Consider the following 14,068-nt stretch of genomic DNA (forward strand, 5'->3'; position numbering starts at 1 on the left):
TAAGACTTAGATTATACTGAGTGCTTCCTCAGGAAACTTAGAAATTTCTCTAGAGACTCTCTTTCCTACATTTAGAGCCAGGCTGTATCGTTTATAACTTTGTCACGCGTTTTGTATATGTAACAATACTTTCATTTGCACGTGCTTTGCAGACAGTGTAGTTATCACCGGCAATCCTAAGAACCTATATATCTGTTGTTTAAATAAACTGCACTTTTTTTTTAAGTAGCTAGTCGTTTCGGTTTCTCACTGAAAGCGACCAAAGACTCGAGAGTGGCCGTGCTAGTTCATGAGCACGACTAGACTGAAGGTGCAGTCCACTATTAGTGTATCTGGAATCGTAACAGTTTAATAGATATTAAACGCGATTGGACTGATAGTGCTGAATTGGGCATCACTCAGAATTTACAACTAGACGCACCTAGCCTCCCACCTCGGTGAGGAGTGTTAGAACGCAAGGGGGTTTATTTTCTGCCAAAACCACTTTGCCCCTTTCTCGCAACAGAAATTTGCCGTAGTCGGCAGGATTGCCATGGATAAACTGCTGCAAAGATATGATTGTGCCCCTTCCCAGGCTGGGAAGGAGTGGGCCCAAAAACTTTGGAAGGATGAAGAGAAAGTGGTGGAACGTATTGAAGAGTGTTGGGCTTCACAAAAGCTCAGAGTGGGAAAAGGCAAAGGTGTGATCTGTGCGGTGTTAGGCGCCTGTTTATCCCATGCACAACTAGAAGCTAGGGAAACCCCTGCTCCTAATCTGATTTCAGCTGTAGAATATGCAACCCTGAAATCGGAGAATGAGGTGTTGAAGTCATCACTAGCCTTTCAAAAGGAGACAGGAGAAAAATTAAGAACTCAAGTTGATAAGCTTGTGAGTGAGAATGAATGTTTAGGAAACCGTAATGCTCGACTTGGGAGTGAAAATCTCCAATTTAAAGGTGAAAATCACCAACTTAAAATGTTATTGGAAAGGGTGACTGGGCTCTTAGATAAAATGCAGCCCTCGACCCAGGTCCAACAGATTCGTAAATTAATGTGTTATCCAAATTCCGGAACCCAGACCAGAGATTTTTGGTCTAATAGTGAAGATGAGGAAGAAGATGAGGAGGGAAGGACTTTTACTGTGAAATCTCGAGTCTTTCCTTTACAACCTCTGATTAAAACTGAAACCACAGTTGATGAGGATGATGAGGAAGTCCGCAACACTGTGCGTACTATTCCGTGGACACCAACAGAGTTAGCGAAAATAAAGGAAAAATATTCGAGGCGGCCAGAAGAATCGGCTGTTGAGTATGTGTGGCGAGTTTCTTCTGAAGGAGGAGATAGAATTATGTTGAGTGAGGAAGAAGCAGGAGACTCTTGGGGACCAGGAGTGTTTTTAACTACAATGGACGGGGATCATAATTATTCCCTAACCGCTCGAGCAGCCTTTTGGGCAAGTGGTATGGATCCGCGAGAGAGGGGAGAGCCATTAGAGATTAGAGCTACAGGCTACTCTGAACTGTTTGCGGCGATACGGAAAGCAGCTTGTCTGCAAGCCATGTATGACAGAGAGGAATTTCGGAAATCCCCAATGTCAGCCGCTATCGACCCCGATCGATTAGCCCCTCTCATCCGTGGTCTTCCCGATTGCCTGAAACCATTCGCTCTCCACACTCAAGATCGCATACGAGAGGCTTGGGATGCTCATGGTTGGGGCCAGCATCGCTACATGCCCACCTGGAATGAATATGTACAGGAAATAGACCAATATGGGCGCCGCATGGGCTGGGCCAGCCTAACTAGTGAAAAATCCTCCGAACACCCCCGAAGGGTTTGCCAAGTCCGAACTCACACTCAAAACCCCAAACCGGTGGAAAGGTTTAAGCCTGATAAGGACCGGAACGAGTTGTGGCGTAAAGCCCTACAATTAGGGGTACCTCGACAATTCTTGCATGGTGTCCCTACGGGAGATCTCCGTACCCTGGTCCAATCTCTAACTAGAAAGAATAATGCGGCTGGGGAGAAAAGTCTAACCAGAGAATCCCCAAGCCATGAGAAAATTGTGCCTTCTGCACCGGAGCGTAATTTGATTGATTTGTCAGAGTCCCAGTCAAAAAACTCCTATCCCCGGGGAGAGCAGTGAGCCACCCTGTCCGGCGGGTACTAGCTATTCAATGGTTCTCTCATAAAGATTCCGAACCTATTATCGCCATTCCTATCGGACCCTGGAGGATGTCAGTAAACTTTATTATTGATACCGGAGCCCAAATGTCTGCAATCACTAACAAAACAGCACAACTTCTAGGTATAAATCCCACCAGACGCAGAGTCAACTTTGCAGGAATTGATGGTGTGGTAAAAACATGCCCCATTGCAAAAATTAACCTCTGGTTGCCGGGAGAGCAGCGAATGACCAGGGCGGAAGTGTTAGTGGGTGCCTCGCGTACTAACCTCCTAGGATTTGACGTGCTGCGTGGGCGAATGTGGAGATTCCCAGATGGAACTGTGTGGAGTTTTGCAGGATGTGAAAAAGTAATAGACACAGTGAAATTGAGTCTATTGGAAACTTCCGTACCTTTACCTCCCTCTAAAATCACTAATGTCCGGCAGTATCCACTGCCTGCAGCTGCACTTGCAGGAGTATCAGATTTAGAAAAAAGAGACATCATTAAGGGGACTCACTCACCTTATAATTCACCGGTGTGGCCGGTAAAGAAACCAAACGGGCAATGGTGTTTCACAGTAGATTACCGAAAGCTGAATGCCAACACTGCACCCCTGACCATCGTGGTTCCAAATATCGCGGAAATTGTGACAATGATACAAGGAGCTGCCCATCCTTGGATGGCTGCCTTAGATGTTAAAGACATGTTTTTTATGATTCCCCTCCTTGAGCAGGACAAAGCGCGGTTTGCATTCACGTGGAAAGGAGTCCAATATACCTTTAACCGACTTCCACAAGGATACAAACATTCCCCCACTATTGCTCATAATGCTTTAGCTAAAGTGCTATCAGAGGTTCCTGTTTCACAGGGATGTACAGTATACCAATATATTGATGACATCCTAATAGGGGGAGAGAACCAAGAAAGTGTAAAAGACATGATGGAAAACATCCGAAAAACATTACTTGATTTAGGATTGGAAATTCCAGACTCAAAGTGTCAGGGACCAGCACAGGAAGTTAAATTCCTGGGGATCTGGTGGATTAAGGGAGCTGCTTCTGTCCCTCAGGATACCCTGGAAAAAATAGAGCATGGACAGAATCCATCCAGTGTGAAGGAGTTACAGCAAGTTCTGGGAACTTTAGGTTACTGGCGTAAACACATCCCTGGCTTTTCCATCATTGCTTGCCCCCTTTATAGTTTGCTCAAAAAGGGAAAATCCTGGGAGTGGACTGAACAACATACTAATGCTCTGGAATTACTAATAAAGGAGCTAAGGTTATTCCAACAGCTTGGTCCTATACATCCAACTGACCCTGTCCACGTAGAATGGGGGTTCAGTAAACAGGGTTCTCATTGTAATTTATGGCAGAAGGGACCAGCAGGACCAGAAAGACCATTAGAATTTAGCTCTCACTCCTTCAATGATACTGAGAGCAGATATTCAGACCTTGAGAAGGGTTTACTGTCCCTAGTGCGAGCGTTGCAACGAGCAGAGCAGATAAGAAGAGAACAGAGTGTGATCATTCGGGGACCTTTCCACCTCCTAGATGTGGTCCGTAAAGGGACAACACCACGAGCTGGCATTGCCCAGAAACCCACAGTTCGAAAGTGGTATGCTTATCTAGAAGGCATTAATGAAATCATGCCAGTCTCTGAAGGCAATGTTAAAGTATCCAAGCTGCAAAAGGATATAGATGGTGCCCTATTGTTCCAATCCCCACCAAACAGACCATCTCCGATCCAAGAAGCACCTCCTCTGAAAGAAGGCAGTGATCTTACAGGAGTGTGGTTTACTGATGCATCATCTCACCGTGAGAACAATAAGTGGAAATATAAGGCCATAGCACTGGAAGTAGCAACAGGAGATTGAAACAGGGGAGGGTAGCGCACAAGTAGGGGAACTCAGAGCTGTCCTACTAGCTGCACAACATGGGGCTACTTACATTTACACTGACTCATATGCTGTTTTTAAAGGAACCACTGAATGGATAGGTCACTGGGCAGCCAATGATTGGCAGGTGAATAGAGTCCCGATTTGGGAGACGGACAGTTGGAAGCAACTGTTAGAAATAGGAGGACAGAGAACATTGCACATTGGTTGGGTAAAAGGCCATGATCGTTCAAACTCGATCACTGCTCAGTTCAACCAGCAGGTAGATAGCCTCACGCGGCTACAGCAAATTGACATTGTAGATGATGGTCAGGAATGGGAACACTTACTTGAATGGTTACATGTTAAGCGTGGCCACACAGGCCATGCTGACCTGTATCAGGAAGGTCTAGCCCGGGGGTGGCCTGTGTCGGTTAAGCTGTGCGAACAAGTAGTAACTGCCTGTTCACAATGTCGCCTACGACTCAATAAAGATCATCCAAGTAAGGCACCTCCCTTACACATTCGGGACAAGAAAACGTTGTGGCATTCATGGCAGATTGATTATATTGGGCCCTTGAGATCATCAGGTGGGAAAAGATATGTCCTGGTAGGAGTGGAGATTATCTCCGGCCTCAGTATGGCCAGCAGTTTCAAATCAGCTACCGGGGACAACACAGTGAAAGGCCTAAAAGGATGGTTCAGCACACTTCCCCTTCCCGAGGAAATCCAAAGTGATAACGCTTCACACTTTACCGCTTTGGTGGTACAAGGTTGGGCCAAAGAAGAAGGGATTTGGTGGGTATTTCATACTCCCTATTATCACCAGGCTAATGGCATTGTTGAACGCACCAATGGATTGGTTAAGCATTTTGCAAAAACTCATGAACCTGATTGGCATTTGCGATTGGACGATGCCATCTATCAATTAAATAACAGATGGAGTGGAGACGGCTGTCCTAAAATGAAAGCTTTCTGTGTATCTGCCAATATTATCTCTCCAAAGGCTCCCAATGAACCGGGAAAATACTCAGGAAGATTTCACCCTGGGCAACCTGTGCTAGTGAAAATGCCTCAAATTGGGACAGTACCAATGGTGCTAGTTATTCCCAAAAATCCCTATGCATGGGAAGCCAAAGACTGTTCAGGGAAGATACACCGGATCAGCACCCGGTGGATCTCATCTTTTTTTTAACCCCGTCGGTCGAATAAGAAAGACCGAGCAGATTTTCTTTTCCTTTGTGTCTTACAGGAACCTTGGATGAACTGTACGTGGACAGACAGATTGGCCTATGCTAACCTTGAGTGTCTCCAGGGAATCCTGACATTGATCCTGGCAATAATACTATTTTTATTATGTATGGCTATCTGGAGGCCCAAATTCTAAAATGACAAATTGGCAGATGGAATTGATGCTATTCAGTTTTACCTTTTTATTCCCTGTTGTTTGTAGTCAAAGAGACCCAGAGTGGCCATGGCCTCAAGCCTTTGTTAAACACAATGCGATGGCAGGTACAAGAAAGGGAGAATTGAGTTTGGCCACTGTAGTTCTACAGGAAAATGAGGTGTTACATGAGTGGACCTGGAATAGTTGGTACCCAGTCCTGAAAGGTAAGGCAGGGGTGGAAATCCAAGTAGGATGTAGAATGATCAACGGCTCAAACCATGAGAAGGCCATGAGAATAGAGATATTTCGCCCTCAGAACCCACGCTCAATGACAACAAAGCACTGTGTCACCGACAAGTGGGATTGCTGGTATAATTTTACTCTTGTGGAACCCACTCTTGTAACTTGTCATTGGCAACAGGATGAAATAGCACTGCTATTTGAATTCAAGATAGACGTAGCACCTGAGCTTTGGGATAATGCATTGTCACGGTACACTGCAAGCACTGGAACACCAGAAAACAAAAGGGGTTTAAATCTCTCCACTCTGGTTATACAAGGAAGTGAAGTATATTCCAGAGATAAATGGAGATGGAATGATTCACTTCAAATGGCTAAAATCGAGGCCACCCTCGGAAAGAGAATACACATTGGTTGCCGATTTATCAATGGGTCTACTCACCACAGGCCAACTGTAATTAAAACCATCTATGTAGACTCTACCAAACCGGACAAATACAACACTGATTGTTACAAAATTATGGAGCCAAATTCAGATTGCTGTCACAATTTCACTTTCATCAAACCTATAGTAGTGTATTGTATTTGGGGCTACAAGGGCACAGAATTGTTATTTGAATTTATGATTGACTCAAATACACCTGAACTTGCTGAAATGAATCCAGAACCTACACCCCCACAAACTCTCAAAGGCGTACCTTCTAAGCCCTCCATTAGTCTAACTCCTTACACTTTCAACATTGGCCCTTATGTTATTAAACACACAGCTCAACAACAGATACTGTTTAATCCCACATATTCCCTCAAACGAGTAGAATTGTCAATGCAGATTAAAATCTCTGCGATCAAACCCACCTGCTTACCATTCCTGAGTACATCTTATGCAGGATGGTCAGCATGGTTATGCAGACGAGCTCTTGCCACTTCACAACGACTGAAGAGGGATGTGACTGGTATCTTAGGAACAGGCCTGGGAGTCTTAAATAGTATAGATGCTGAAGTACTTGCCAACAAACTAGTCACAACCACTACTGATCTGGACAAATTAAGACATCCCCTACAGTCCTCTCTATTAGCATTGGGAAACCACCAATGGCTTTTATCGAATATATTGCCTCAGTGGGAAGAAACGGGTGAAAAAGACCATCAGCTGATCACAGATGCACTTGGTACAACCCAGAAGAATGTTTCCTTGGCTCTTAGTTGTATCCAAGCCCAATTGTGGATGCAATCTATGACAGCCACAATCATAAGGGAAGGTGAAGAAGGCACCTTGCCCACCGAAATTCAAAAAGTAATATGGGATAACGCAATTCAATTTGAGAAAAAATTTCAGTCCTGGTGGTGTCTGGTTAATTTCACCTATGATCCCATTGAGAGCAAAGCCACAGCTTTTGTCTTAACAATACGCAATGCTTTGGTATACACCATATACCCAATCATTGCGCTGGGGTTGAATCACCATGGAGCCATACTCTATCCAATAGAGCATAGAGTGTGGGCACAACAAAATGAGAATAAATGGCAAACTGTTGATGTTGAAGCATGCATTTCACGAGACCAACAAGGATTCATTTGTGAGAGTGATACTCTCAAAGCGCAAGACATTTGTCTTGACACCAACCAGAATGTTTGTCACTTTGAGATACATCCCGATGAAATCCCAGAAACTGTACTTGTATATATTGGGAAAGGGTGTGTTTGCATGAGGTCTCCTTGTAGTCTTGTATTCGTAGATGACACAGTAGTTGATATAAGTAATCACTCAAATCTTTGTGTTTGTAACTTAGAATCATAGAATCATAGAATTGCTGAGGTTGGAAGGGACCTTTAAGATTATCAAGTCCAACCATTAACCTACCCTGACAAAAACCACTTCTAAACCATGTCCCTAAGTACCACATCTACCCTTTTTTTAAACACCTCCAGGGATGGCGAATCCACCACCTCCCTGGGCAGCCTATTCCAATGTTTAATAACCCTTTCAGTGAAAAAATGTTTCCTAATATCCAATCTAAACCTCCCCTGACATAACTTGAACCCGTTTCCTCTCGTCCTATCGCTTGTCACCAGGGAGAAGAGGTCAGCCCCCATCTCTCTACAACCTCCTTTCAGGTAGTTGTAGAGGGTGATAAGGTCTCCCCTCAGCCTCCTCTTCTCCAGGCTAAACAACCCCAGCTCCCTCAGTCGTTCTTCATAAGGTTTGTCCTCCAGACCCCTCACCAGCTTTGTAGCCCTTCTCTGGACACGCTCCAACACCTCAATGTCCCTCTTGTAGTGAGGGGCCCAAAACTGAACGCAGTACTCGAGGTGGGGCCTCACCAGTGCCGAGTACAGGGGGATGATCACTTCCCTAGTCCGGCTCACCACACTGTTCCTGATACAGGCTAGGATGCTGTTGGCCTTCTTGGCCACCTGGGCACACTGCTGGCTCATATTCAGCTGGCTGTCCACCAACACCCCCAGGTCCTTTTCTGCCGGGCTGCTTTCCAGCCACTCTGCCCCAATCCTGTAGCGCTGCATGGGGTTGTTGTGACCCAAGTGCAGGACCCGGCACTTGGCCTTGTTGAACCTCATACCATTGGCCTCAGCCCATCGGTCCAGCCTGTCCAGATCCCTCTGCAGAGCCAACCTACCCTCAAGCAGATCAACACGGCCGCCCAGCTTAGTGTCAGCTGCGAACTTACTGAGGGTGCATTCGATCCCCTCATCCAGATCATTGATAAAGATATTAAAGAGAACCGGCCCCAGCACCGAGCCCTGGGGGACACCACTTGTGACCGGACACCAACTGGATTTAACTCCATTTACCACCACTCTCTGGGCACAGCCATGCAGCCAGTTTTTTACCCAGCGAAGAGTACACCTGTCCAGGCCACGAGCAGCCAGTTTCTCCAGGAGAATGCTGTGGGAAACGGTGTCAAAAGCTTTGCAAAAATCCAAGTAGATAACATCCACAGCTTTTCCCTCATCCACTAAGTGGGTCACCTTATCATAGAAGGATATTAGGTTTGATAGGCATGACCTGCCTTTCAAAAACCCATGCTGACTGGGCCTGATCACCCTGTTCTCCTGCATGTGCCGCGTAATGGCACTGAGGAGGATCTGTTCCATGACCTTCCCAGGCACCGAGGTCAGACTGACTGGCCTGTAGTTCCCCGGATCCTCCTTCCGGCCCTTCTTGTGGATGGGTGTCACATTTGCTAACCTCCAGTCAGCTGGGACCTCCCCGGTTATCCAGGACTGCTCATAAATGATGCAAAGTGGCCTGGTGAGCACTTCCGCCATCTCCTTCAGTACCCTTGGGTGGATCCCATCCGGCCCCATAGATTTGTACACCTCCAGGTGCTGACCCCCCTCCTTGCTTCTCCCAGAATCGAAAACTCTATCATTTCATGGTCACTGTTCCCGTGACAGCCTCCAACCTTCACATCCCCCACAAGACCTTCCCTGTTTACAAACAACAGATCCAGCAGGGCACCTTCCCTAGTTGGCTCTCTCACCAGCTGTGTCAGGAAGTTATCCCCAGCACATTCCAGGAACCTTCTAGACTGTTCCCTCCCTGCTGTATTGTATTCCCAGCAGATGTCCGGCAAATTGAAGTCCCCCATGAGGACAAGAGCTCGTGATCTTAAGACTTCTCCCAGCTGTTTATAGAATATTTCATCTGCCTCCTCATCCTGATTGGGCGGTCTATAACAGACTCCTACTACGATATCTGCCTTGTTAGCCCTGCCCCTGATTCTTACCCATAAACACTCAACCCCATTATCACCATCATTTAGTTCAAAGCATTTATAACACTCCCATAACTTTACTAACATTATCGGATGTGACTTCAGTTATTCAGCTCCTGTTACGTCTTTTCAATTGCTACAATCAAATTATACATTGATTCGAGATTTGTTGCCTACCCCTATCGGAATGAATCTTACATTGGTGAAGAAGCTGCTACAACATGATGACTTGAAGCGACTGTTGAAAGAGGCCCAAGAAAATGGACAGAGAACTTTGATTACCGTCCATCATGATGTTGAAGAAATACACCAAGTGCTGGAAAGAGTCAAGAGAGACGGAGGACATGGATGGGGAGACACTCTTTTTACAGGATGGTCGCCAACAGTTACAGGACTTTATAACAAGATGCTCCATCCTGTTGTTGTTTTACTAATACTCATTGTATTGTGCTTCACTGTGACAATTGTTTTGTATGTTAGACTTTGGATTATGATGAAAAGTTTAACTCGTTTGATCACTCCACGAGATGTATTTGCACTTGATATCCCTCAGCACAAGAACACATGTGATCTTTCCTATCAGTATTGAGTATCGTGGAGCTTGAGTGACTGTAGTCACGGGGTGGATTACGTGGCATAAATACTAAATTGGCTAAAAAATACAAAAGTACAGCATTGTTCACACATTAAGGAAAAGTATGAAATCAAGAGGCTTCTGAGGTAGAAAATAGCCGCAGCTGGCATGAAGGATACAACACCTGTGGTTCCCTGATAAGCTACATGAGGTACAGGATGGGATGCAGTTATTCCGCGGCTTTACCTTATGATGTATAGCGGATACAGGAATGGGATGATACCATGAAACAGATAAGCTGCCAATTAGCTGCCCGCTCGATACTCAGAGCCAACATTTTGTCAAATTTTGATGAAATGCTGTCCTTTGTGTGAACTCTGCTCATTCTAATGTCATTATAACACCAAAACACACCTCCATCCCGAAGGCTACCTGCCTCCAAGGTGCGACCACTCCTTCTTGAGTCTGCGCCCTGAATTTCTCGTCAACTATACCTTTAATTGTGAAGCGAGAGAAATTTACACCAATCGTGATAAAAGTATGTATGACTAAAGTAACTCAAACTCCACCTGGAAGATAACAAATAGTATAAAAATAGCCCGAGAGAGGGGGGATACCCAGGGAAGACACCATCGCAAAGAATTCCATCACTGACTTCTGGGAGCAGTCGACGGGCTGAGCCTCTCTTCCCCCCCAATAGGGACGCCTTTGGGTAAGACTTAGATTATACCAAGTGCTTCCTCGGGAAACTTAGAAATTTCTCTAGAGACTCTTTTTTCTACATTTAGAGCCAGGCTGTATCGTTTATAACTTTGTCACGCGTTTTGTATATGTAACAATACTTTCATTTGCACGTGCTTTGCAGACAGTGTAGTTATCACCGGCAATCCTAAGAACCTATATATCTGTTGTTTAAATAAACTGCACTTTTTTTTAAAGTAGCTAGTCATTTTGGTTTCTCACTGAAAGCGACCAAAGACTCGAGAGTGGCCGTGCTAGTTCATGAGCACGACTAGACTGAAGGTGCAGTCCACTATTAGTGAATCCAAATCGTAATAGTTTAATAGATATTAAATGCAATTGGACTGATAGTGGTGAATTGGGCATCACTCAGAATTTAAACCCAGCCGCACCTAGCCTCCCACCTCGGTGAGGAGTGTTAGAACGCAAGGGGGTTTATTTTCTGCCAAAACCGCTTTGCCGCTTTTCACGCATGTCGTAGTTTAGCCTCAGATGGCAACAAAGAGCCAGATGCCGCTCGTTCAGGCCTTCCCAATACAGGAAGAATCAGAAGAAAAAAAGGGCAAAACACTTGGGTTGAGACAAAGGCAGTTTAACAGAACAGCAAAGGGAACAAGAAAACAACAACAATAATAACACGGATAGAGGAATATACAAACATGATTACGGAACCGCCGCTCACCTACCGGACCCAGGATGCCCCAGCCTGATCCAAGCAGCGACTTCCTACACCCTCCCCTGGCAGCTCAGGATGGGCATGGCTCACATGGCATGGAATACCAGGAAAAATTAACCCTATCCCCACCGGAACCAGGACATTATCCACCCCTTATTCCATACCATCTATGCCATGCCCAGATCTTACAGCTTCCAATGAATTGCCACCACTTTCCCCTGTCATGTATATATATACATATATATTCATGCAGATATAATGCCCTTTGTCTATGGGCCATCCCTCCAAAGTGTCCGTTGAGTTCTTTTAATCCATGGGTTTGGGCTCCATCTGTTAGAACAGTCTCTCGGGGAAGGTGAGATGCTGGGTGGTGCTGGCCTGTTGCATGCTGTATTTTCAGAGCTTGTGACTGGTGTACCCAGTGTGGCTCATGCCCACAGTCCATGGGCTGAAGATGTAGATCTTGAGGAAGTTGCTGGGTGCCAGCTTCTGAGGTCAGTTCTTATCCCATCACCCCCGTGCCTTACTCGTAGTACAACTGATAGCAATTATAGCAATGAAGACATACAGTGACAGGGTTACTTAGCAATCAACAACACACAATTTGATTCATTGGCCATTCTCACCCAAAATCAGGTCCCCATGAGGTACACATCCGACCTCCCCATCCTTGCCGCATCACCCACCAAGTGCACCCAGGTCCTTGGGCAAAAGCAATCCCACGGATGGGTTTGCCTTTGCCTGAGGCAGGACTAACCCAGACTGTCTTCCCTAGCATATTCTTCATGTGCACTATGGGGACTTTATCCCCTTCTACAGTACGTGGAAGTTTTGATTGGGCAGGGCCAGCTCGATTGGTAGATCCCCTGGTGTTAACTAGCCAGGTAGCCTTTGCTAAATGTGCATCCCAATGTTTGAAAGTCCCACCACCCATTGCTCTCAGTGTAGTTTTTAACAATCCATTGTATCGTTCTATCTTCCCAGAGGCTGGTGCATGATAGGGGATGTGATATACCCACTCAATGCCATGCTCTTTGGCCCAGGTGTCTATGAGGCTGTTTCAGAAATGAGTCCCGTTGTCCGACTCAATTCTCTCTGGGGTGCCATGTCGCCACAGGACTTGTTTTTCAAGGCCCAGGATAGTGTTCCGGGCAGTGGCATGGGGCACAGGGTATGTTTCCAGCCATCCAGTGGTTGCTTCCACCATTGTGAGCACATAGCACTTGCCTTGACGGGTTTGTGGCAGTGTGATATAATCAACCTGCCAGGCCTCCCCATATTTATATTTCAGCCATCGTCCTCCATACCAAAGAGGCTTCAAATGCTTGGCTTGCTTGATTGCAGCGCATGTCTCACATTCATGGATGACCTGTGCAATAGTGTCCATGGTCAAGTCCACCCCTTGGTCACGAGCCCATCTATATGCCGCATCTCTTCCTTGATGGCCTGAGGTGTCATGGGCCCATCGAGCTATGAAGAGTTCACCCTTATGTTGCCAGTCCAGATCCACCTGAGCCACTTCAATCCTAGCAGCCCGATCCACCTGCTGGTTGTTCTGATGTTCCTCTGTGGCCCTATTCTTGGGTACATGGGCATCTACATGGCATACTTTCGCAACCAGATTCTCTATCCGGGCAGCAATATCTTTCCATAGTTCAGCAGCCCAGATGGGTTTGCCTCTGCGCTGCCAGTTGCCCTGCTTCCACTGCTGTAACCACCCCCACAGAGCATTTGCCACCATTTGACCGTTTTTCTTGCTCGGCAATGTCCAAAGCCAGCTGAATGGCTTTCACCTCTGCAAACTGGCTCGATTCACCTCGTCCTTCAATGGTTTCAGCAACTCATCATACAGGACTCCACACAGCAGCCTTCCACTTTTGATGCTTTCCCACAATCCGGCAGGACCCATCAGTGAACAGGGCATATTTCTTCTCATTTTCTGGCAGTTTATTGTATGGTGGGGCCTCTTCCGCACGCGTCACCTCCTCCTCTGGTGACATTCCGAAATCCTTGCCTTCTGGCCAGTCCATGATCACTTCCAGAATTCCTGGGCGACTGGGGTTTCCCATTCGAGTTCGCTGCGTGATCAGTGCAATCCACTTACTCCATGTAGCATCGGTTGCATGATGTGTGGTGGGGACCCTTTCTTTGAACATCCAACCCAGCACCGGCAGTCGAGGTGCAAAGAGGAGCTGTGCTTCCGTACCAACCACTTCCGAAGCAGCTCGAACCCCTTCATATGCTGCCAATATCTCTTTTTCTGTTGGAGTGTAGCGGGCTTCGGATCCTCTGTATCCCCGACTCCAAAACCCTAGGGGTCGACCTCGAGTCTCCCCTGGTGCTTTCTGCCAGAGGCTCCAGGTAGGGCCGTTCTCCCCGGCTGCGGTGTAGAGCACGTTTTTAACGTCTTGTCCTGCCCGGACTGGCCCCAGGGCCACTGCATGGACTATTTCCTGTTTGATTTGTTCAAAGGCTTGTCATTGCTCAGGACCCCATTTAAAGTCATTCTTCTTCCGGGTTACTTGAAACAGAGCATTTACAATTTGACTGTAATCTGGGATATGCATTCTCCAAAAACCCACAATGCCTAAGAAAGCTTGTGTTTCCTTTTTACTACTTGGTGGAGACATAGCTGCTATTTTCTTGATCTGATGGTGTCCATCTTGCCATTTTATTCCTAAAAACTGGATCTCGTG

General features: G+C 46.3%; 1 protein-coding gene across 1 annotated transcript in view; it reads right to left on the reverse strand.

Moving 5' to 3' along the window:
• Positions 1-7,087, reverse strand: part of LOC141735465 (growth hormone receptor-like) — a 31,094-nt gene extending 24,007 nt beyond the window's left edge. The window contains 2 exon segments of the mRNA XM_074568317.1: positions 5,869-5,901; positions 7,054-7,087. Of these exon segments, the coding sequence (XP_074424418.1) occupies positions 5,869-5,901; positions 7,054-7,087 (67 nt within the window).
• Positions 7,088-14,068: the final 6,981 nt, after the last annotated feature.

This window comes from Larus michahellis, chromosome W (genome assembly GCF_964199755.1).
Source record: "Larus michahellis chromosome W, bLarMic1.1, whole genome shotgun sequence".
NCBI classification, from domain to species: domain Eukaryota; kingdom Metazoa; phylum Chordata; class Aves; order Charadriiformes; family Laridae; genus Larus; species Larus michahellis.